We start from the raw sequence: 25,680 nt of genomic DNA, 5'->3' as shown, positions 1-25,680 counted from the left end.
TAACCCTTTCGTCTCGTCAGACCACCTCCCGGCTCTAGCCAACAACTCGAATTGAGTGAAAAAATCTTCCCATTTACCTTGTCCATTGAAGTTTGGAAGTTTAGCCGCTACCGTGGCTAATGGCAATAGGGCGCTGCCATCTCTGTTTACATAAGGAGGCCCAGCCATTTCCGCACGCGGTGACGTCGATATCTCCGTCGCCGTGACGTCTGTTCTGGTCGAGCGGTTTGAAGGAAAACCCGCCCGTTCTGCCATCTTGCTGACTGACAATTTAACTTCCGCCATGTGGCTCTCCAGCTCTTCTACAGCCGTCGTCGCCTGACCCTCCCGACCGGGTACACCCGAGCCCACAACGGACACTTTGTCCGACTCTTCCTTAATTTTCCGCCTCGCCCCATGACCGTAGATGCGAGTCACGCTAAAGCTAACCACGGCCTATACTGAAACAGCTAACTCGCCTAATCTCGATCTATCCCGTCGTTCGAAAGCCCTTCTGACACCAATGTAATGACCCAGCTGGGTCATAAAGTAAAAAAGAGACGGGCACCAGGTGTACAGGCAGAACACAGGTTTATTCCTGAATGGGCTATTGTTCAGGCCACAGCCCACGCCGCTAAACCTCAAACGTACACAAATATAACATGTCAAGTTAAGGGTCCCGAACAGAAGAGAGAGAGATGAGACCGTAACCCCTATTTAAGCATTCCAAAACCCAACGGGATTACCCATCATACCCCCCCAACCTTTCCATCTGTCCTGGCATATTTAACCTATGCTAGCACCCATGAGAACGATAACACACCCACGAACACAGAACACAATACCGGGTCGTTACAATATGTTACAATTCCAATTTGTTGTGACTAATGTTAGCTAGGTGGCTAACGTTAGCTAGGCTAGGGGTTAGGGGTTAGGGTTGGGGTTAGGAGTTAGGTTAAATGGTTAAGGTAAGGGGAAGGGTTAGCTAACATGCTAAGTAGTTTCAATGTAGCTAAAAAGTAGTAAGTAGTTGAAAAGTTGCTAATGAGCAAAAATGCTAAAGTTGTCCATGATGAGATTCAAACACATTTACATTTACGTCATTTAGCAGACGCTCTTATCCAGAGCGACTTACAAATTGGTTAATTCACCTTATAGCCAGTGGGATAACCACTTTACAATGTTTTTTTTATTTTTATTTTTTGTTTTTTTTAAATTTTGGGTGGGGTGGGGTAAGGGGGGGTAGAAGGATTACTTTATCCTATCCCAGGTATTCCTTAAAGAGGTGGGGTTTCAAATGTCTCCGGAAGGTGGTGAGTGACTCCGCTGTCCTGGCGTCGCAACCTTTAGATTGTTAGATGTTCATGTTATATGCTCTGACTAACCACCCTCCTTTCGTGTTTGCCTTATGTCTTATGTAACCATACCAAACATAACATATTATAGAAACGTATTTTCTCGTAGATTTACATTTACTATGTTACGTCTAGTCTATGAGACCAGGCTGGTATAGCGCCACTGGGCCAGCGAGGAGAGTCGGAGTCAGGGCAGGGTAAAGGTGTCAACATTACTGGGATAGCTTCTGTAGTTTAGTTTGGGGAATCGGGAGAAGGGAGAGGGAGACGCATTTCCCATACAGAAGAGCCACTCTGTGCAGGTTTTCCTCTTGAATCCGGAGGAGGCTTGCTATGCGTAAAACTCTCTACTTTTTAGTTTGATTATTTTGATAGTTGGAATTAACTATCTTTTTAAACAATGGTCAGGTTCGAGAATAAAATAACACGGATTTATTTTCGAGATAGTGCTGTATATCTGTTAACTTGTGGATGTTAAAATGCCGCGTACACTTGGAGTTTATAAATGGTATGAAATTTTTTTCCAGAAGGGGCAAAGTCAGCGTCTTTTCCTAATTTGTGTTGTGATTTGGACTGCTGAAGTTGGAAATTTGGAATAACGGTTTCTAAATACTCGGAATGTTTTTCAGGAATTGCTGACTCCGTCAATGGGTGCCTGGTTTGGATATTTTAGAACCTCTCTGGTGAGTCTCTCATGCGGTTCTCAGGTTGATAGCAGGCTGGTGAAGTGGGGTTTGGGTTTGCCTGGTGTTCCACTGCGAAAAGTAAAGGCATGCTTTGAAACACAATAATAAACTGTTGGCCTCTCTCGTGCATTCTCTTTTTTACTGCGCTGGACTTTATTTCTTATTTATTGAAAATAAATGCTCTAAAGACGCACACAGGTCCCATGTCCACTATTGGATATTCTTCTCTCTTTCGGGTTGTTTATTGTAACTAACAGTTTACCATAATGCGGGGAGCGTTTGTCCTGGGTCTGTCCCTGCTCTGTCTGCTAGCGTGGGCAGGACACGCCGACAAACAGGCCCACCTCATACGGTTGCCCTTGCGCGGACGCACCAGACTCAATACTGGGCGCCTGCAGCTCAGCGCAGCGGGCAGAGACCGCACCGTCGGCGTGGGAGGAACCCGCCCAGGACCCGGCTCCCCCTCCGTGCCATCCGGGCTCAGCGCCAGGCGCGGGGAGGACATGCAGGCAGACCAGGTCTCTGTTCCTCAGGCCAGGACTGGGTCTGGACAGGGCAGGAGAGGCGGAGCACTGGCAGCAGGGAGGAGGGTAGCTGGGCAGATGGCTCCCCTCCAGTCTGGCATGTTTCAGGATGAAGCCACTCCCGGGGCGAGGGCCAGACAGACTCGCATGCCAAGCAGCGCAGGCTCACCTAACCTCCTGGCGAGCTTTGCGGGGAAAAACCGTGTCCTGGTGATTTCTGCCCCGCACGACTCAGATGGTTACTACCGGCTGATGATGACACTGCTGAAGCCAGACGTGTACTGTGAACTGGCAGAGCGGCACGTGCAGCAGATCGTGATATTCCACCAGGAGGGGGAGATGGGTGGGAAGGTGAGGCGGATCACCAGCGAGGGGAAGGTGATGGAGGAACCTTTGGACACAATGCTTATACCCCGCCTCATGACCTTCCTCAAACTGGAGAAAGGTAGGCTTGGCCCATCTGGAAACATTCCTTAGCCCTACTCCTTCAGTGTTAGCAGATCTGAGAGAATCCCTGTGGGGGGCTAGATTGAACCATCACCATGTTGGTTGCACCTGTCCTAGCCCATTCAGATCTGTCAACACCTGCTTGGTGTTAGGAATGGGGGTTATGGGGGTGCATGGTGTGATGTTGGCTATTTGCATGTTTGCTGCATGTTTTATGCTGACAAAGCAGTGAAAATGAATTTGTGAGGGCAATAACATCAATCTGAGTCTTTACAGGTAAGTTTGGGATGCTTACAGCATGCTTGGTGAGTTTGTCTCCTTTCTGCATGTTGCTTGTGGCCAAAGCCATATTAGCTAGTCTACTTTACTCAGTAAATTAAATCTGTCACCCTGTCCTGTCCAGGTAAGTTCGGGATGGTGCTCCTGAGGAAAACCCTGCAAGTGGAGGAGAGGTACCCCTATCCAGTCAGGCTGGAGGCCATGTACGAGGTCATCGACCAGGCACCAATGAGGAAGCTGGAGAAGATCCGACAGAAGGGATTCGTCCAGAAGTGTAAAGGGGCGGGAGTAGAGGGCCAGGTGGATGAGGGGGGCGGAGACTCAGGGATGGAAGTTGAAACAGGTGGACAGGTAGACCCGCCCCCAGAGAGGAAGCCGCAGGCGAGGAAGCCAATGAGGAGACCCACGACAACCACCACCATTGCCACGAGGTCGACGACAACGAGGCCAACGACAACTACCACAACGACAACTTCGATAACAACAAGACCCACAACGACCACGACAAAAGCCACCACGGCAACAACGAAAGCGACAACCACACCAAAGCCCACAATGACCACGACTAGACGGACTACAACAACCACAACTAAACGTCCTATGATCACACGACAGACCACCACCACTACCACCAGAACCCAGAGACCCACAAAAGCCCACACCACCCCTCACTGGCTGCCTGCCACTAGGACCACGCCTGAGGCCTATAACCGCAGAGACAAGGAGAGAGACAGGGTGAGGTACCCACCCAAGACCACCACGTCTGGGGACAACCGAACAGACAAGGAGGGGAAGGATTACAATGGCCGTAAGCAGGCCGGAGTGATACCCACCCAGCACAAACCCACCAAGGGCAAACCTACCAAGAGGAAGAATGGGAAGGTATGCAGTTGACTTATTACATTTCACTTATTACATTGATGTTTAGACATAATGTTGCTGTATGTTGTTCTCTGTTGAATCTGTTGCATCAGGCTTGATTTTGGTGTTCAATAAAGTCCTCTCCTCTCCTATTCTCTCCTTTTCTCTTTCCTCCCCTCCCCTCCTCTCTTCTCTTCTCTTCTCTTCTCTTCTCTTCTCTTCTCTTCTCTTCTCTTCTCTTCTCTTCTCTTCTCTTCTCTTCTCTTCTCTTCTCTTCTCTTCTCTTCTCTTCTCCTCTCCTCTTCTCTTCTCTTCTCTTCTCTTCTCTTCTCTCCTCTCTCCAGGTGTTGAATAATGAGTATGAGGAGAATTATGAATCAAGCCGGCCCACCGCCAGCAACCCAGAGACACAGACAGAGGTCAACACAGAGGTCAGCCCAGCCAAGAGGGGCAAGGGAAAACACGACAACACTGAGAAGAAAAAGAAAAAGAACGGCAAACCGGAAAAGGCCACCAAGAGGGACAAGGCAGAGAGGAGAGGAGCGAAGGTGGGGAAGGAGGGAAAAAACAACGGGAAGAAGAACGGAAAGAAGGTGTCGAAGAATCAAAAGAAAGAGGAGTACCACAAACCCACCAAGAAGCCTCCACCTCCTAAGGGTTCCCTGGCTTCCTTTCTGGACTACTTTGAGAACAGGAGACGACTTGTGGTAAGTACCAGTGTTTTGCAGCCTGTCTAGATTCTTATCATAGCAGTGTTACCGAGGCCGGGGGGTGTTATACAGACCTCATCCTCTCCCTCCCCGCTGTCTAATGTAAACACAATCTCCACAGCAGTGTGTGTGAGTGTGTGTGTGTAACCCAGTCTAACCCAGTCTCTCTCTGTGTGTGTGTCTCCAGATCATAACGGCCCCCAGTGAGGAGAGCACTATGTATGTGCAGCAGAGGGATGAGTACCTGGAGACGGTGTGTGAGATGGCCATCAGGAAAGTCTCCATCATCACCATCTTTGGCTCTCTCACCAACTCCACAATGAAGATAGACCACTACCAGCTGGGTATGTACATATCTCTACTAACACACTATTACAGGAAAAGGTTAAGTGACTTTGGGTCCTTGAAAAGCTCTATATAAATATAATGTATTATTATTATTATTATTATTATTACTACACGTAGCCTGTACAGGACAGAACAGGGTTAACACTACCAGCAGGGTATATACACTGTCACAGGATTTCCCAAAGGATGGGTTGGGAACGGGCTCCACTGGGTCAGTCAAGGCCACATAGATTTCTCATGTACATACAAGTCCTCGCACAAATGAGTTAGGGCTCGATTCAGTCCATATCAGCTATAGCACACTTGAAATTAAAAGGTAATTTCTGATTCAGCCTACATATGGATCGTTTACCGTAAATGCAGTGTCCGAGAAGGCGGGAACATTGCCTTTAGATTTCAATCGCGCTATAGCACTGAACTTCAGCGATACGGATTGAACAGAGCCCTTAAGGTACAGTAGGTGTCCTGTATTGCTGTTACTGTCCTGTCCTGATTTTACCCCTGCTGTCCTAAACTCCTCTGATAGAACAGAAGGCTAGCAGGTGTCTGGAGTGAGTCTGCAGCAAACAATAAGAGAGGCTCAAACAATAACACTGTGAACACTGTGAATATGATGACACTACCATTGCCAAAGACACACATTGGTGAGACACAATGTGGTGACAGTGCCAAAGCCAGACATGAAAGTTAATGGTGCACAAAGGCTTTCACTATAACACACAGATTACCGTGAGGATGGTGACATTCAGTAGTGACAATTCAACGGCTCAGACACGAGACGTATGTGGCAGGGTCTACAGACAATCACGGACTACAAAAAGAAAACCAGCCACGTCGCCGACACCGACGTCTCGCTTCCAAACAAGCTAAACACCTTCTTCGCCCGCTTTGAGGATAACACAGTGCCACTGACGAGGCCCACTACCAAGGGCAGTGGCCTCTCCTTCTCCATGGCCGATGTGATTAAGACATTTAAGCATGTTAACCCCCGCAAGGTTGCCGGCCCAGACGGCATCCCTAGCCGCGTCCTCAGAGCATGCGCAGACCAGCTGGCTGGTGTGTTTATGGACATATTCAATCTCTCCCTTTCCCAGTCTGCTGTTCCCACATGCTTCAAGATGGCCACCATTGTTCCTATACCCAAGAAAGCAAAGGTAACTGAACTAAATGACTATCGCCCTGTAGCACTCACCTCTGTCATCATGAAGTGCTTTGAGAGACTAGTTGAGGACCATATCACCTCTACCTTACCTGTCACCCTAGACCCACTTCAATTTGCTTACCGCCCCAATAGATCCACAGACGATGCAATCACCATCACACTGCACACTGCCCTATCCCATCTGGACAAGTAAGAATGCTGTTCATTGACTATAGCTCAGTATTCAACACCATAGTACCCTCCAAGCTCATCATTAAGCTCGAGGCCCTGGGTCTGAACCTCGCCCTGTGCAACTGGCTCCTGGACTTCCTGGTGAGTACAGCCCCCTCCTGTACTCCCTGTTAACCCATGACTGCGTGGCCAAGCACGCCTCCAACTCAATCATCAAGTTTGCAGACAACACAACAGTAGTAGGCTTGATTACCAACAATGACGAGACCGCCTACAGGGAGGAGGTGAGGGCTCTGGGAGTGTGGTGCCAGGAAAATAACCTCTCACTCAATATCAACAAAACAAAGGAGATGATCGTGGACTTCAGGAAACAGCAGAGGGTGCACCCCCCTATCCACATCGACAGGACCGCAGTGGAGAAGGTGGAAAGCTTCAAGTTCCTTGGCGTACACATCACCGACAAACTGAAATGGTCCACCCACGCAGACAGTGTGGTGAAGAGGGCGCAACAGAGCCTCTTCAACCTCAGGAGGCTGAAAAAATTCGGCTTGGCACATAAAACCCTCACAAACTTTTACAGATGCACAATTGAGAGCATCCTGTCGGGCTGTATCACCACCTGGTACGGCAACTGCACCGCCCACAACCACAGGACTCTCCAGAGGGTGGTGCAGTCTGCACAACGCATTACCGGGGGCAAACTACCCGCCCTCCAAGACACATACAGCACCCGATGTCACAGGAAGGCCAAAAAGATCATCAAGGACATCAACCACCCGAGCCACTGCCTGTTCACCCCGCTATCATCCAGAATGCGAGGTCAGTACAGGTGCATCAAAGCTGGGACCTAGAGAATGAAAAACAGCTTCTATCTCAAGGCCATCAGACTGTTAAATAGCCATCACTAGCACATTAGAGGCTGCTGCTGCCTATTGAAATTACTGGCCACTTTAACAAATGGAACACTAGTCACTTTAATAATGTTTACATATCTTGCACTACATTTTAGTCATTTAGTCACTACTCATATGTGTATAATGCATTCTATTCTATAATATTCTACTGTATCTTAGTCCATGCCGCTCTGTCATTGCTTGTCCATATATGTATATATTCTTAAATCCCATTCCTTACTAGTTTTGTGTGCATTGGGTATATGTTGTGAAATTGTTAGATATTACTTGTTAGATATTACTGCACTGTCGGAGCTAGAAGCACAAGCATTTCGCTACACCCGCTATAACATCTGCTAAACACGTGTATATGACAAATACAATTTGAATTTATTTGATTTAACACTGCCAATAAATATGGGGAGTTGGGGACACAGTGCCAAAGACCGAGAAGGCAGGTCCTCACAGATGAAGGTTAGCAAGGTTTACAAAACATAAAAGCTAACTTACTGCCCTTCTCTAGAGCTCAGCTGGTGTTTTGTCTGAACGGGGTTGTGTTCAAAAAACGGAAAACGTGAAGGAGGTGCTTAAACTGCTTTGCCACGAGTGCTTTGCGCATGTGCCCACACGGATCGGAAGAGGGGCTTTGTGTTCGTGAGAGTCTTTCCATAGAGGGGTCATATTCATTTATAGGCCAAACCGTTCGGACGCTACAGACGTTTTCATGAGAAGACCGATTTTCGAGATGTCTCCTGGTCTGAGAAACACCGCTGTAGGTTTGCCACCTTCCACCGCCGATGCGGAAGGCCGACACCGGGGGATGCGGAAGGCCGACACCGGGGGATGCGGTGGATTAAGACGCAGCCCATGCATATCTCTAACGTAAACATACAGATTTTGATGTGGATTTATTTATGTATTATGCCTCGAGCGAAGCGTGGGGGGGCCTCAAGCAGAGAAATAATTGTAATATTTTATATATTTTTTTACGCCCAGCTCATGAGGCCCCTTGATAATGTGAGGCCTGAGGCAATTGCCTCTTCTGCCTGATGGTTAGTCCGCCAGTGTGTGTGTGTATGGTGGGGGGTGATCCCGGCTGAATATCTTCCTAGTTTATCATCGTAGAAATGGCGAAAGTCTGCTTCCTCTGTAGCTAATGTGTAAACTGGAGAGAGTTAGGTCACCTCTCTCTCTCACACACACACACACACAAACACACAGCTCACCACACACTCATGTGTCTTGGGTTAGCTCACATGGCTTATCTTCAAGAGGAATTAGAGACTCCCTTTTGTTGATTTTCTTCGAAGCTACTTATTCAGATGGCTCAAGATTACAAATGCGTGTTATGAGATTTGTGTTGTAAATTGGGCTTGGCGAGCGACAATATTTGTAGAGTTTTATGGAGATTTGAATCCTAACCTCCAGCCTGTAGTTAGGATGTGCTAATGTCAGCCCTACTGTATAAAACTTTATTAGTCGCTCTGATTCTACACAATGACAGGGTTCCACAGACAGAATGCCAGAAAGAGTTTTGAGGTGATGTCACACCCCACCCACGTTACGAACCAGACGGTAGTTAGTCTTATGTTCCGAGCATCGCTCCAAGGGTTAATGTGTGTGTGTGTTCGTGTGTGCGTGTGTGTGCTTGCGTGTATAAATGGTCCTTTCACAGCTGTATGCTGGAAAAAGGTTCCCGTGTTGGATGACATCATCCTTACCTTTGAGTGTAATGCAGACTTTGAAGCATTGGTCAGTTTGTGTGTGTGTGTTTGTGTACAGGGTGCTGTGATTAAGGGCTATAACTGTGGGCTGTGTAAGTGGTAGCTACAGCCCCAGCTAGCACATAATGTTCTAAGAACCATATGTTTCTTAGAGTGGTTATCCTATAGTTATTTTGCATACAACCTTGCCACAATGTTCTGGGAATGGTGCAGGATACTCAGCTAGCACATAACGTTTCTTAGGTGGGAATTTCAGTACTTCAGCATAAGGTTTCCTACAAGTTTCATCATGGTTCTATTTAAAGTAATGTTCTCAAATTGTTTAAAGAATGTTAGGAAACAACATTCTTCTGTGTGAATTTCAGTACTTCAGCATAACTTTTTTATGCAGGTTTCCTCATGGTTCTATTTAAAGTCATGTTCTCAGAACATTAAGAAAACTTTCCATAAAAACCACAAGAAAACATTAGTAACATTCAAAGAACATTCTAAGAATGTTATTTAAAAACATATACCTGTACATTCCGTTCTAAGTGTCAACAAAACTCTCTCTATAATAATATGCCATTTAGCAGACGCTTTTATCCAAAGCGACTTACAGTCATGCGTGCATACATTTTTACGTATGGGTGGTCCCAGGGATTGAACCCACTACCCTGGCATTACAAGCACCATGCTCTACCAATTGAGCTACAGAGGACCAACACATGGCCTTCTCCCCCATTGAAGCTTGTGCTTCGTTTTCGTGAAGTTCTCAGCTAACCAGTCTATAAAGTAAATAATAAATAGTAACGAATAAAGAATAAATATTTTATTTGCCATTTTATTCAAATAAAGTACGATAAAAAATAAAAATAAACTAGAAAAATACATTGGTTATTTTATTACATTGGAGTAGATTCAGACTACCTCGCTGTGTGTGTGATTGCATGTGTCTCTGTCTGTCTCATCTCTTGAGGTCCTGCTTTATAGTTCTCTATCCTCGATGTATCTTGTTAAGTGTGTCCAGGTTTGTTGGCCGTGCCCACTAATTGTCCACAGCTGATCTTAATGAGTGCTTCTTTCCTTTGAAATTGGATCCGTTTGAATAGACAAAAATTAACAGCTTTGTATGAGTTAAAGAAACACGGCATGCTAGCTCCATCCTGGTGGCGCAGTGGACTATTTCCATAGACAGAGAACAGAAGATCATAGGTTTGAATCTCACTGATGCTTTGCCTCAATAAAATAGAAATGTGTTTGCCTGATTAATGCATTTCCATGTGTCCTATCTGTGCTTGGAGTTCAAAACAGTTAACCTAAGCTAGGAGTGTTATTAAAAGTCTTATTGAAACATGTTCTCAGAACATCATTTGAATTACCTTCAAATAACCTATAATTTTCGTCCTCAGAACGGTAAGAAAACTTCCCAAGAAAACGTTCAGGGAACCATAGTGAAATGTTCTCAGAACCTCCCTGCATCCTAAAAAGTCAGGAAACTTATGGCTTCATTCCCAGTACCAATGGGAAAACAAAAACGTACGTTCCCACAACTTCCAAGGAACCAAATGTGCTAGCTTGGGTAGCTCCTCTTAGCCATGTGATCAAGCCATCTCCCTGCCTGAGTATATTCCTGTTCAGGATAGATAGATGGATCACCGCTTTGCCTTAGAAACCATGGAGCTAGATACAGTATATGTAATCCATAGGAAGACACCATTTGTTTTCTGTAGAAAGGGGGATAGATGTAGATTGAAAACATCTTCAAATATAATGCTGTATGCTTTCAAAGGGTTACCAGTTCTGTTTATATTATAAAGCAGTAACATACTGTATTTCAGACATTTGGAGTCCCTATCATCTCTATAAAATCAGGAAACATTCGTTTTAAAAAACCTCCTTGGTGTGGAGACTGATGGGTTTCCAGTCAAAACATACAGTAAGTCAACAAATGGCCTCCGTCATTCCCTCATGTTGAAGAGAGCTGTGGTCTTTTGGGTGGGATTCCAGTCAAAACAAAAGAAAACAGAGAGAGATCTGGAATGTAGTCAGAGATGCAAACAGGACTGCCTCAACAAACATTCAGGAATGAGGAGAAAAATATGGTAGATTTTTTTTTTTTTTTAGAAGGAATAACCATGTTGAAAGGGAGCAAGACATTCTGAAGATTTGAAGGAAATAAAAATAAAACAAACAATCTAGATTGGCTTCTTCCGCCTCACTCCGTTTGAGACAGAATATTGCCAATGTTTTGTAATAGAGAGGGCCTCAGTGTGTGTGTGTGCGTAAGCCTAGAGTAAACACACCATTGCCCTCCTTTTGGGTGTTAGATCTCTGCCTGGAGGTTATTTTACCTCAGAGATGCTCATCCAAAATCAACCCCTAGTCCCTTCCCCTAGTAGTCCCCTCCTTACCTTACCTCTATGTTTGCAGAGCTGAAAAGACAGGGATAGGTGTAACCAATAATAGCTAATAAGGCCATGACTCCACCTTTCCAAATATTATGAGGGAAACACACCTTCTGGTCAGTCATGTGTCAACCCATCCAGCCTCTGGTAGGAAGTGGGATGTCCAATCCCTGTTTCCCCATGGCTCTGGTTGTACTATGTGGTTGTTTCAGCTTCCTTATCTGAAAATCCACTCATTATTGTAAGTTGCTCTGGATAAGAGTCTGTTAAATTGTACTAAACTAAACTAAATTGTAAATGGTTGTCTCTTTCTCAATTCTCTCTCTCTATTCCTTCACCCCTCTCTCTTCCTTCCCACCTCTCTCTTTCCCCTTCCTCCCCTCTCTTTCTCTCCACCTCCCAGAGAACGACAAGCCTATGACGGGTCTTCGTCAGGAGGACCTGGTGAACCAGGATCTGATCACAGAGCTAAGGAAGGAGTTCTATATGACATTTAACGACTTCTACATGGTTCTCACTGACACTGACATGAGAGCCAAGGTGGGTTTCGTCTCTCTCTCTCTCTCTCTCCCTTTTTCTCTGTCTCTCTGAAATTCTCACTAGGTGTGTATTATTTAGCTAATCTGGCACACCAGAGTCCGCACTTTTTGGACTATTCCATTTAGAACTAAAGTCTACTACTTGACCCAACCATCTTGCCAAGTGAGCTAAATGGAGCACATACACCTAACCTCTCTGTTTGGCCCATTAGACCCAGACTCATGATGGCTGACCTGCCTTCACCATACTGTAAACATCCTCCCGTCATTAAACACTGGTTTAATTCACACAACATGACGTCCACCCAACAGCTGTGTTTGTGTGTGTGTGTATCTGTGTGTGTGTGTGTGTGTAAATCACCAGGCTGTTTTCAGACGGATTAAACAAAGACGCCAGTGTGCAAGCAACCTTCTAATGCTTTCAGTACAGACAGGAAATTCTATTAACATTACAGGGCACATGGTGTGGGTAAGAGAGAGAGAGAATGTGAAAAACATTGAGGGAGACTGTAGCCATGGCAGCAGACCCTCACCTGATCCATTAGAAAGTTTATGTGCATGTGTTTATGCCTGCGTGTGTGCGTGCCTGTGCTTTTGTGAGTGTGTATTTTCATAAACTGTGCCCTATAAAATAATATTTTCATGCTGGGATCACTGCGATTCCTAAAAAATATGCTGCATTGGGAAATATCACATTCTAAACCGAGCAAATTCTAACACCCACAGTGTTAAATGTAACACATTCTTACTTTTTAGTCATTTAGCAGACGCTCTTATCCAGAGCGACTTACAGTTAGTGCATACATTTTTTCATACTGGCCCCCCGTGGGAATCGAACCCACAACCCTGGCGTTGCAAGCACCATGCAGTGGGTCACATATACACGTGTGTATATGTGTCCCACTGAATTAGTGTTAAACTAACACTTTTCAAAGTGTTGATAAACTAACACCCCAAGAGTGTTGGGTCTCCTAACACTGTGGGTGTTGCAAATTCCGACTTAAATTAACACTTTATTAAGGCTGATGCTGTTACACTTCCTCAGTGTTAGGGAATTAACACTTGTGGTGTTACAGTAACTCGTTTTTGGGTGCATATTTATTTGATGCAACTCAAGTTAATTTTAGAGGTACCTGTACCACCCATGACTGTGTTTGTTAGTGACAGAGACATGATTGTTGCATTCGATGGCTTTAGTCCCGTAGCGTTCTGTGAGTGCCTAAATGAATATTTTATTATCAAAATATAATTATTTATCACAATAAATTACTTTTTTTGACAATACCATACTTCAACAGCCTAGTTTTACCCTAACACAGTTGTCTGAAACTCCTGGTTTGCTGGCCACATCAACAAGTCATATTATGCTGGCTTCCAAAGTGTTACATAATTTCTATTCAAATCCAGCCATAGGATATTGAAGAATTTTAACTTTTAATCACCTGCAATCTGCAGTTAGAATGACTGCCATGTTAGGAAAGGTTGATAAATGAGACTACCTAAACCATCTCAATAACGGGTTAAATAAATCCAACCACTTACAGATTGGATTAGTATAGAAACATTTGTGTAGTATAAGATCAATTAATCAATCATTGTGCATGCAGAAACATAGATATTAAAACTATTCCAAAAAGCAACCAGCAACAAAGCATGCTGGGAAATATGATAATGTAGCCCCTCCCATGTCTTTTTCACTCTGAGTTCACGGAAATTAACTCAACAGTCGAGTACCACCATCACCTGGTTAACACTTCATTTATTCACCGCAGGTGGTGTCAATTTCAATCCCACTGGTGTTAACCCTACTAGAATTAGATATAACACTCACAACACTTGAGTCTGAGTCTCTTCGAACACATGGCTCAGTGTCTTATTTCATTTGCATACCGATTTTTCAGGAATACAGGATTTTCTAGGAATACTGGGATGGGTATCACAAAGGAATAGCATTGTAACGTTTTTCTCCTGACCACTTGAAGAATTGAATAGTTGTTGTACACTCAAATACTCCAATGCTTATCTTTTTGGTTCACTGTCTTTTTTCTGTCTTGATGATGTGTGTTTCTCCCTCTAACAGCAATCCTACGAGGTCCCCATCGCCATGAAGGCTGTGTTTGATTACATCGACACCTTCTCAACTCGCATCAGAGAGATGGAACAGCAGAAGAGAGACGGAGTGGTCTGCAAGAAGGAGGACAAACCCAGATCACTGGAGAACTTCCTCTCGAGGTAGTGTGTGTGCGTGGCTCTTGCTGATGGCTGTGGCAGTGGCTGGAATTTTAAACAGTCATTGGCTCCATAGCCAGTGGGAATATTGTCTCAAACCAGGCAGGGGTCTGGTTGAGGAGGCTGTGGTCAGAATTTATAGTCAACATGAATATTCACACTATATCACCTGGACCACAAATTCAACTGTTCTTTATGAGCTAAACTTGGCTCTGATGGTGGACAGTGTGCGCGAGCTTGTACTTCTAGAACTCTACGCTAACACCATTGTCTTGGATTGATTGACTATGGTCCTATATTTCTGTCTTCAACAGATTGACTGTGGTTTGTTGCCATAGAGACTCAATTCCAGTCTGATGACAGTGAGCAAAGGGTCTGGATTTTGGACAGAAAGTGTATTAATCTTCCTACATCTTTCATCCTACTTCCGTCTTTGGGTTCTCAGGTTCCGTTGGAGGCGTCGCCTGTTTGTAATCTCCGCCCCCAACGATGAGGAATGGGCCTATCAGCAGCAGCTCTACGCCCTGACCAGCCAAGCCTGCAACCTGGGTGAGTATAAGACGGAATTGTTAAGTTATTATCATATTCCTTAAACAATATTTATCCCATCTACAGGAAGTGCCTAATCTAGTGCCTAGGGGTTGTTACACACACACACACCCACCCACCCACCCACCCCCTCCATTCAGCCTCCATTCAGACCTGATCTCATACGGAAGAACATTAGGCTCTCTATCCATTTGTTGCATTTTAGATTGATAGGTAAACGCATATACTTTAGTAGTCATAATAAAAGTGTTGGCAGTCGCTGAGATTGAGAAGGACCATGATAATTGTTTCTCGCAGACATGTTCATACGCATTCAGGGACAGAGACACGCACACACGCACACCCCTTAGAAAAGGGTGGATGATAATCAAAGCGTAACATCATCCTCCTCTACCATTCCTGATCTGATCCCCTGCTTAGCTCAACAGTATACCCAGACCAAAGACTGTGTTCCCCTTCTCTGTTTCTGGTGGCTATGAGACGTCAAAGTGTGTTTCAAAAATCGTCAAAGAGTAATTATTTTAACCTAAAGCATTTAATAAAGACATTTATAGTACAATATTATGGGGAATGGGAATGAGAGGGCTACTTACACAGTGTTGGGAAGGGATCACAGCAGTGATTGAATGAGGGAATGAGGCATTAGTTGAGGTGTTCAGAGGCTTGACTTCAGTGCAGGACAGGATTTGACTGGGAAGACAAAAAACAATAACACAACACAGACAAAAGAGCTAAGAATGAGTTCGTCTAAGCAAGGAGCAAAATCGTTGACGTGTAATAATGGGATTGTGCTTGTGTGTGTGATTGACTCTACATACAGTAATGAGAGAAAATTGATAGGGGTACTCACAGTGCTTGGAGAGGAAACATTCAATGTGCCAGTGGAAGAGCGGGCACATGAGACGTGGCTTCAGTTCATGTCAGGAGAGAGTTGACAATGGTAGTGGAGTGGAGCTGTCTTCACCTCTTAATCAGGGAACAGGAGGGGACTTAGGCCTAGCTGTAAATACAAATAGCAGATACATTCCATTACAGCTGCGCCATCGTAGGTTGAACAACAAGTTTCTCCATGAAGTTAAACACAGACTGCGCATCTCGCCCACTTCACACATCAAAGTAGCTCAAGAAACGTTCCTGAATAAAGTCCTGATCATCCACATACCTGACAATAACTGACAACTACAAGCAGACTGGTGGCACCATAGGTCCCAGAGTGGGGGGGCAATCTTTACCCCCTGGGGCCCTGAGTTTTTCCTTATCTGTTAACCTAACCAGGAAAACTCTGGACCCTATAAGGTATGACAGTGATTAATCAGTTGTAAAAAGGTTTTATAAGGGCTATGATGGGACCAGTTTTTCCTAATCAGGTCACATGGTTTTAAAAAAACTGAAAAAAACTCCTGGCCCTGGGGGGAGGTGGGGGGGGGGGGGGGGGGGATGAAAACCCAGTCAAACTCCAGCAACCTTATACTTGTTCATATTAAATGTATTTAGACTAGATTAGGGAGGGGATTTCCTCTACCCGGACACAGAGACAACAAAATATAGACATTTAAATTTTTGTCATTTAGCAGACGCTCTTATCCAGAGCGACTTACATCCAGTGAGTGCATACATTTGGCAGCCCTGTGAGCTTGCTTTATGCATGTTTGCATCATGCAGGCCTATGCAACTGTAGGCCTTATAAAAAATTAACTCAGGTCTGTCATTACTATTATGTTGATTGATTAATTCCAGTTAATACATTTGGATTGAAAACGTATAGGACGCCTAGCCAGCCCAATTTTGAATATAAACCAAATTTGATCACATTCACATGTTCTCCTGACACACCAATGGACTATAAATACCTAACATTACCAATTAGTTACCCTGACCAAATGGACAGCGCACATAGGCTGTATGCATCTGCTCTTATTAGTAGCCTACAATTGATCAGACTGAAAAATTGTCTCGTTTTCATCCCATACAGCATGTCTGATCCAGTGGCGGCTCCTGAAAAAATTCTCAGGGGGGGCAATTTTTCTGATGATTTAGGTGACCTACACACATTTAAAAAAAGATATGTCCAGCAACAACATGAAGACAGGGGCAGCATATAAGTCAATACTGATATACACATTACTTGCTTCAAAAAGGCCTCATGGTTGAATTGGAAATATGTGCACCTGAGCATAATTCACAACAAGCAAGCAGGAGCTTTTGATAGAGGCTACTGACAACATTGATGCAAGTTATTGGTAATAAGAAATGTTTATAGACTTCCATATTCTGCCCTCTTGTATAGATTTGTGAAAATGAACAGTGATAGACATTTTGCCTGAAAACAGAATTTGAAAATAATTTATAGAAAAGGTAAACACAGCTATCTGTATGGCTTTGTAAAAATGAACAACCATATTCTGGCCAATTGTATAGATTTGTAAATATGAACAACCATATTCTGGCCAATTGTATAGATTTGTAAAAATGAACATGAACAGATTTTATTTATTTTTTTACTTTAAAAAAAATGAAAAATAACTATTTTAAACAACATCAACTGTGAACTGATTTGGGCGTGTGTGTGTTAAAGAGACAGACAGGGAGGGACAAAGAGAGAGAGAGGCTACATTACTTGTACTGAAACTGTTCTAGCTTGCTGCATGATCAAATTCAGCTGATGCGCATAGCAATGCACGTAATGGGCATTCTTGAAATGCTCACGCACCTTTTGCTGCACACCAGCCTTCTCTCCCCTCATCACACTGGCTCCATCGTAAGCTTGCGCAATGAGTTTGACTTTCTCGTCGTCGGCAAAAAGACCGTTCAGTCTCTCCAAAAGCACACTGGCGATTGAGACTGAGGTTGATTCCGAGATGGGAAGGAACTCAAAAAAGCGCTCCTGCACTTTGTGGTTGCTATCTATGTACCTCAGCACAAGCACCAGCTGTGTCTGTGTAGAAACGTCCGTGGTCTCGTCAGCTTGGATAGCTACGAAGTTTGCCGACTTCACCTCCTCCACAATATGTTCCCTCATGACCGCTAGCATACACTCCAGTAGCTCGTTTTGAATGGTCTTTGATGTGCCCTTGAAAACTTTAGCATTTTTAAGATGGTCATCAAACACCTCATCTAATTGTGCCACAAAGTTGACAAGTCCAAGAAAAATACCAGGGTTGGTGGAGCCCTCAGTTTCATCTTTGCCTCGCAAAGCTAGCCATCTTGACAGTAGTACGTGAATTGATTGACGCTGCTACCCGCTCTTTTCTTAGTTATGTTCATGGTTACTTATGTTACGTATGACGAAAGCGCATAAGTGCAAGCCCTCCCGGAACCTATAGAGATTGTATTGAAAGCTCTGATATTTGAAAAAAAAAAGATTTTACATGAGAGTCTATGAGAGACTCCTGGGCGATTTTCAACCTGACTGAAATCACCCCAAAAGGGGCGGGGCCATTTGAAGCACGACTTTAGCCTGATTGGACATTTAGTGGCAGATCAGACGTCTAGATTAGAACACTGATAACTACTGTTGCCGTGATATAATTGATTAGAAAAAAAAATCCCTTCCTTTTCCCGTTTGGCAGTGCGTCGCCCATATCGCCCTAATGAACACACCGCCCCTGGTCTGATCTCTAATGTTAAGGTGTAGCCTAGGCTGCTGCAACATGTATGTAATTAGTTTTTGCTTGTGTCTGTCCGGAGTGATTGTGTTATCTATCATCTTTGCTAAATAAATACAGAAGGAAAGTGGAAAGCCTACTTGAGCGTGCACGAAAAAATGCGCTGCGTTAACCTTTCTCTTTAATCTAACTTTTAATGGATGATGCGATGGAAGCTATCAAATCATTCTGAATTGATTTCGACATCCCAGAAAAGACAGTACAAAGTTCCATATGTTCAGCAAGTAAAGTATCATAACGTGCAATTACCGCTGCAAGTTCCTTGTAGTTGCACTTGTTAGTGGAACTTTCCCTCTCGCCGTGTCCTCTAAAAGCCAATTCTTGCATGCACAAAAACACAGTGGTGTTGATAAGCCACTTGAGAACATCCCTGTTTCTTCTTACTTTCTCGTTGTGTTGCGCAGTTTGAATACGCAGACCTTCGTCATTAAAGCTTCAATCTGATGTGGGAATGTATATGCTCCCTGCTTTTGTTTTGCCGTTTTAACTGAACGATCGATGTTCTTCAGGTCACTGTACCCCTCTTTCGCCCAAGGCTCAGACTTTCCAAAAAGCAGGCAAGGCCAGCAATACATGCGGCTTGATAAAAGGCTCCCTGTTAACCAGCTATACTTTTGATACCAATTGTTATTGAACGCCCTCACCTTTTCATCCTTCTTCATGAAACTGATCTCAGGTAGAGGTCGACCCTCGTTTTTAATTCTCACCTTTTCCGTGTACCCCGGAGAATGAAAGGGGTTCTTCAACAAAAAGTAAACAACATTTGCTGTTTGCGTTGGCGGCGAAAGTTGCACACTCAAGCTGGTAGAGCTAGCTAATGCTACTTGCTAATGAAGTTAGCAAGGCAAATTGAAATAAATTGCACTAACTGGACACAAAAATTAAGTTATAAAACCAATTTATAATCTACCTCCTCCATCTCCTGTAATTTGAAGAAACTAATTTGAATGGAATAATATCAAAAAAATGCTCAACTATCACTTTTCAATCTCTATCCAATAATGTCACCAAGCTTCTGAACACATTGAATTCTCCCATAATGCTCTGCGGCACAACCCCAATACAACACACTAGGTTCATTCTCTGATCCTAATCCTATGATTGGATGGACAACATGTCAGTTCATACTGAAAAAGCTTTGATTGGTTGGAGGACATCCTCCAGAAGTGGTCATAATTACCATGTAGGTCTATGGAAGGGGGTGAGGCCTACGAGCCTCCTAGGTTTTGTATTGAAGTCATTGTACCCAGAGGAGGACAGAAGCTAGCTGTCCTCCGGCTACACCATGGTGCTACCCCAGAGAGTGATGTTGAAGTTACTATAGATCTTCATTGCAAAACATTGTGTTTTAGTCAATTATTTGGTGACATATTAATATATTTAGTATAGTTTTATTTAAAAAGGATAACATTTTTTAGTGTTTCACTATTTTTATTTTAATGAAATTTCACTGAGGAGGATGGTCCTCCCCTTCCTCCTCTGAGGAGCCTCCACTGGTGCGCACACACGAGTGTGTGTGTGTGTGTGTGTTCAAACCTGGCCTCTCTCTGTTAAACAAAGCCTTCTCCTAGCTGCCTACTCTGCTTTGGGTTCTTAATGCGATATTCAGCTCTTGGCTCTCACCTTGTAGAGATCAGCGTTTTCATGTGGTTACTGTGCATTTTCTGTCTTCAGAGGAACCAGCTGTCTGGCTCAGCAGGACTCAAGTCCTTCACATTGCCTCTCTATTATCACAGCTAACTCACGGATGGTTCTGATCAGGAACGACCGCATCCACATATTGAATAAATACATTTAGAGATTAATATGTTTTTTTGACCTGACGAAGATCCGTTTCGGATCGAAATGTAGTCAATAAAGCGGTGAATTGGGAGCTTAAAGAGTCTTTCTTGTTCTTTACTAGAGATTAATATGAAACAGGTGATTGACTTAGAGCAGGTTTTAGGGGAGTCTCCAACTCTGATCCTGCACTCTTAGAAAAAAGGGTTTCAAAAAGGTTATTTGCAGAGGGATAGGGTTCTACCTAGAACCTTTAACATCATAAGGACCGTTTTTGGAAGAAAGGGTTCTTTGATGATTCTTTGGAAGGCAAGAAGGATTATTTGGAAGGCAAGAAGGGTTCTACATAGAACCCTTCTGAATATTAATAAGCTTTTTTATTGTAAATATTTTTTTCTTTTAAATAGTGCCTGAGCATTAGTCTTTACCTCAGTGTTTAAACTTTAACATCAGGAGTTTGAGTCATCTTAAAAGATAGGCGTGAGGGGCTCCCAAGTGGTGCAGCAGTCTTTTATCGCTTGGGTGTCACTACAGACCCTGGTTCGTTCCCGGGCTGTATCACAACCGGCCGTGATCGGGAGTCCCATAGGGTGGCGCAGAATTGAACCAGCGTCGTCCGTGTTAGGGGAGGGTTTGGCCGGGGGGGCTTTACTTGGCTCATCGCGCTCTAGCAACTCCTTGTGGCGGGCCGGGCGCCTGCAGGCTGACCTCGGTCGTCAGGTGAACAGTGTTTCCTCTGACACGTTGATGCGGCTGGCTTCCAGGTTAAGCAGGCGGGTGTTAAGAAGTGTGGTTTGGCGGGTCATGTTTCGGAGGACGCATGACTCGACCTTCGCCTCCCGAGCCTGTTAGGGAGTTGCAGCAATGAGACAAGATCGAAATTGGGGAGAAAAAAAATAGATAGGTGTGAGAACGTTTGAAACTGTACCTATATGGGAATATTATGCATGTATTCCCTTAATTATTTTACATATACAGTACTAACATAGTTGCTAACTTTGCCATGATTTCTGATTTCTCAGTATTTTCAGTGATTTTACTGTGCAGAGAGTAGGAGAATATAATGGAGTATGAGTGAACCAGCAGTGCATTGTATGGTACACAGCAAATTGGCCAGTTTTACCTAGTGTTGATTTTTCAGTGTAACATTTCTAGTGTTGATTCAGAAGTTAAATTAACTTAGGCCTAGATTCAATCAGATCCAGCGTTAACCGGCGATAGCAGATACCAACATAGCAGATATTTTGGCACTGTCAGAGGAGTAACTGTGTTGGAATTACGTGTCATGAAGCCACAACCGCCCCACTCACGTTAGAAGTTCAGAACGAGAAAGTGTAGGCTGTATAGAAGTAATTACGCTCAAATTGAAAAATCATTAAACTAAATAATGAGGATTTATATCATCCTAATCGAGGTATAGATTACATTTCACATTCCAGTGTTCGAACTTGTCAATAAGGCTGCATGGGATTCCTGTTAATGCGACTTGTGGATTTGACAGCTATAAAGCAGTTCCACCTCCGACACGTTAAAACAACTGCTATGCAGATGTCGGCTAAAGCAGATCTGATTGAATATAGCCCTTTGCGTTTTTTTATCGCTTGGGTACAATTTTCACAAGTATGTGGTACATTTTCACAACTCTTAATACAAAAAATAGGTCAGACTAAAAAAGGCAGTTGTTTCTAAAACTCTAGGCACATTTTCAATTGACTAAGTACAACACCCAAAATCATAGTCACTTTCTCACCACACTTAATCAGTGTTTCATCTAGAAATAAATATTTCACATTACACATTTTTTTGGGGTTTGTATCATTTGATTTACACAACATGCCTACCACTTTGAAACAACCAAGAAATAAGACAGAAAAACAGAAAACTTGAGCGTGCATAACTATTCACCCACCCAAAGTCAATACTTTGCAAGTCTCTTGGGGTATGTCTCTATAAGCTTGGCACATCTAGCCACTATGATTTTTGCCCATTCTTCAAGGCAAAAGTGCTACAGCTCCTTCAAGTTGGATGGGTTCCGCTGGTGTACAGCAATCTTTAAGTCATACCACAGATTCTCAATTGGATTGAGGTCTGGGCTTTGACTAGGCCATTCCAAGACATTTAAATGTTTCCCCTTAAACCACTCGAGTGTTGCTTTAGCAGTATGCTTAGGGTCATTGTCCTGCTGGAAGGTGAACCTCCGTCCCAGTCTCAAATCTCTGGAAGACTGAAACAGATCTCCCTCAAGAATTTCCCTGTATTTACCGCCATCCATCATTCCTTCAATTCTGACCAGTTTCCCAGTCCCTGCCGATGAAAAGCATCCCCACAGCATGATGCTGCCACCACCATGCTTCACTGTGGGGATGGTGTTCTCGGGGTGATGAGAGGTGTTGGGTTTGCGCCAGACATAGCGTTTTCCTTGATGGTCAAAAAGCTCAATTTTAGTCTCATCTGACCAGAGTACCTTCTTCCATATGTTTGGGGAGTCTCCCACATGCCTTTTGGCGAACACTAAACGTGTTTGCTTATTTTGTTCTTTAAGCAATGGCTTTTTTTCTGGCCACTCTTCCGTAAAGCCCAGCTCTGTGGAGTGTACAGCTTAAAGTGGTCCTATGGACAGCTACTCAAATCTCCGCTGTGGAGCTTTGCAGCTCCTTCAGGGTTATCTTTGGTCTCTTTGTTGCCTCTCTGATTAATGCCCTCCTTGCCTAGTCCGTGAATTTTGGTGGACGGCCCTCTCTTGGCAGGTTTGTTGTGGTGCCATATCCTTTCCATTTTTTTTATAATGGATTTAATGGTGCTCCGTGGGATGTTCAAAGTTTCAGATATTATTTTATAACCCAACCCTGATCTGTACTTCTCCACAACTTTGTCCCTGACCTGTTTGGAGAGCTCCTTGGTCTTCATGGTGCCGCTTGCTTGGTGGTGCCGCTTGCTTAGTGGTGTTGCAGACTCTGGGGCCTTTCAGAACAGGTGTATATATACTGAGATCATGTGACAGATCATGTGACACTTAGACTGCACACAGGTGGACTTTATTTAACTAATTATGTGACTTCTGAAGGTAATTGGTTGCACCAGATCTTATTTAGGGGCTTCATAGCAACGGGGGTGAATATGCACGCACCACTTTTCTGTTATTTATTTCTTAGAATTTTTTGAAACAAGTTATTTTTTTAATTTCACTTCACCAATTTGGACTATTTTGTGTATGTCCATTACATGAATTCCAAATAAAAATCCATTTAAATTACAGGTTGTAATGCAACAAAATAGGAACTCTAAGCGTACTATCCTCCTTCAGGCCATGGATGAGGCATGCAAAGATTTCAATCCAGACCTATTTTAGGCTAGGAATCGCCATGCCAAAAGGTTTTTCCGGGATGCACGAATGCGTGCTAAACATTGTTTCTTTCCTTTCTGTCATTTGATTACATTGTGAAAGATCTCTTCAATGATTACACCTTTGATCACACATGGGATAGAAATGATATGATGTTGAGTAAATTGTAATGGGTAGTGCAAGTGTATTGCCTAATGTGAAAACAGTGTAATGTACTGTAATTTAATGTGCTGTAGCATACGACATTCAAAAAGGCAATTTTGAAACGTGTCTTAAATTTGTTGCTATTGGATTAACTGGTTGTTAAAATAACTAAATTGAGAAGATGTCATTATGTTGTGTTTTGGTGATTAAACCAATGTACTCATTATATTTCACAGTAAACTTATATTTTTGATTAATGGTTGTGGGGTGAAAGATGTCTGCAAACAAAATGAATGCACAATGAAAGGTTTTGAATGTAAGACTGGCTGCATTACCAGTTTGGAGTTTTGTTCTAAGAGTTTTGAAAATTCACCACATGAAAATAGCACCAAAGCGCAAAAAAAAAACAACTAACAATCAGTGGTGTACGAGAACTTCAGTGTTGGTGTTAATAACTGGAGTTGATTGTGAGTGTGTCAATTTTACTCTGTGTAGAGTAAAACACTTAAAACCATATGCCCATCATTATCATATTTCCCAGCATGCTCTATTGCAGGTTGATTTTCAGAATTGTGTGTTTCAATATCTGTGTTTTTGCATGTATATTGATTGGTGGATTAATCTTATACTACACCAAGATAAATAACATACATTTTTCTAAACTAATCCAGTCTGTTAGTAGTTGGACTTATTGCACATGTTACTGAAATGTCTGTTCCAGTTCAGATGATTTTGGTAGTCTTGGTTATAAATTGTCCCTACCATGTTTGATATCCTCTTGCTGGATTCCAATATGAATTACATATCACTTTACAAGCCAGCATAATGTGACTTGCAGGCCTAATGTGGCCTGTATACCTGGAGTTTCCTAACACCACTGTGTTAGGGTATAACTAGGCCCTCAAAGAAAGGCCTTAGTTATGTTATGGGAAATGTATTGTCATAAAGAGTTTAATTTTAAAGGCTAATGAGGCTGGTGGAACTGTTCATAGAGGGTTCTAGGAAGAACCTTTAGATTATAAAAGGGTTCATGGTAGAACCATTATACAGGGTTCTAGAAAGAACCCTTCATATAGGGTTCTAGGTAGAACTATTTATCTGCAAAGGGTTCTACCTAGCACCAAAAAGGATTCCCCTATGGGGACAAACCGAAGAACCTTATATGGTTCTACTTTTCTAAGAGTGTGGAGACCTACTGGGTGTGCAGGTTTTCAATCCAGACCTGCAATAACACACCTGACAACTGAAATATTCTCTCTGGACCATACTTAGTTGAATCAGGTATGTGTTACTGCAAGGCTTGCTCAAAACTCAGTAGCTCTACAGGTTTCTCTCTTACTAAAGAGCACCTTCAATCAACGAAGATCTACAATTTAATCCTAGCAGTGCTTCCCTTCCTTATCTTTTCCACAGGTTGAAGAACCCTGACTTAGGTGCTCGGTTGGACACCTTTGACTTGATGTTGCAGGTTGTTGTTGTTGTTGGGTATTTTGTTGTTCTAATGTCCTATTATGTCCTCTCTGCTGTGTGTTTGTCTGTGTGGTGGTGGTTTCCATGGTGACCCAGGCCTGAGACACATCTCCATCCTGAAGCTGGTCGGCATGGAGGCAGTGGACCAGGGAGGAGTCCTAGAGCTCTATCCAATCAACGGTAAGAACCCTGTTGTCTCCGCACCACCTATGTGTATCATCCTGCATATGGGAAATGGCTGCATGAAGATGAAACAAAACAAAACAAAACAAGTGGAAGGTCAATGGGGCTGTGTGTGTGTTATGTTTTGTTTCATCTTCAGTTCATACAGCCATGATGTTGAATTTCTGATGTTGTTTTATTGACACAGCAGGTAGGTAGCCCAGCCTCAGCCCTAACTCCTGCTGTCTCCCCCAGTCCAAGTCCCTATAGCCCA

At 43.5% G+C, this 25,680-nt stretch overlaps 1 protein-coding gene across 1 annotated transcript in view; it reads left to right on the top strand.

Moving 5' to 3' along the window:
- The first annotated feature begins 1,542 nt into the window (after positions 1-1,542).
- Positions 1,543-25,680, top strand: part of ccdc80 (coiled-coil domain containing 80) — a 26,503-nt gene continuing 2,365 nt past the window's right edge. The window contains exons 1-8 of the mRNA XM_084162086.1: positions 1,543-2,989; positions 3,395-4,152; positions 4,476-4,838; positions 5,029-5,185; positions 11,930-12,066; positions 14,146-14,297; positions 14,740-14,843; positions 25,341-25,424. Coding sequence (XP_084018212.1) covers positions 2,287-2,989; positions 3,395-4,152; positions 4,476-4,838; positions 5,029-5,185; positions 11,930-12,066; positions 14,146-14,297; positions 14,740-14,843; positions 25,341-25,424 — 2,458 coding nt within the window. The 5' untranslated portion in view covers positions 1,543-2,286. The remainder of the gene's footprint in view (positions 2,990-3,394; positions 4,153-4,475; positions 4,839-5,028; positions 5,186-11,929; positions 12,067-14,145; positions 14,298-14,739; positions 14,844-25,340; positions 25,425-25,680) is intronic.

The sequence above is a fragment of the Coregonus lavaretus genome, assembly GCF_964263955.1.
Source record: "Coregonus lavaretus genome assembly, chromosome: 5".
In the NCBI taxonomy this organism is placed as follows: Eukaryota; Metazoa; Chordata; class Actinopteri; order Salmoniformes; family Salmonidae; genus Coregonus; species Coregonus lavaretus.
Note: the sequence above shows the minus strand (reverse complement) of the source record. Positions and strands in the feature narration are given on the sequence as shown.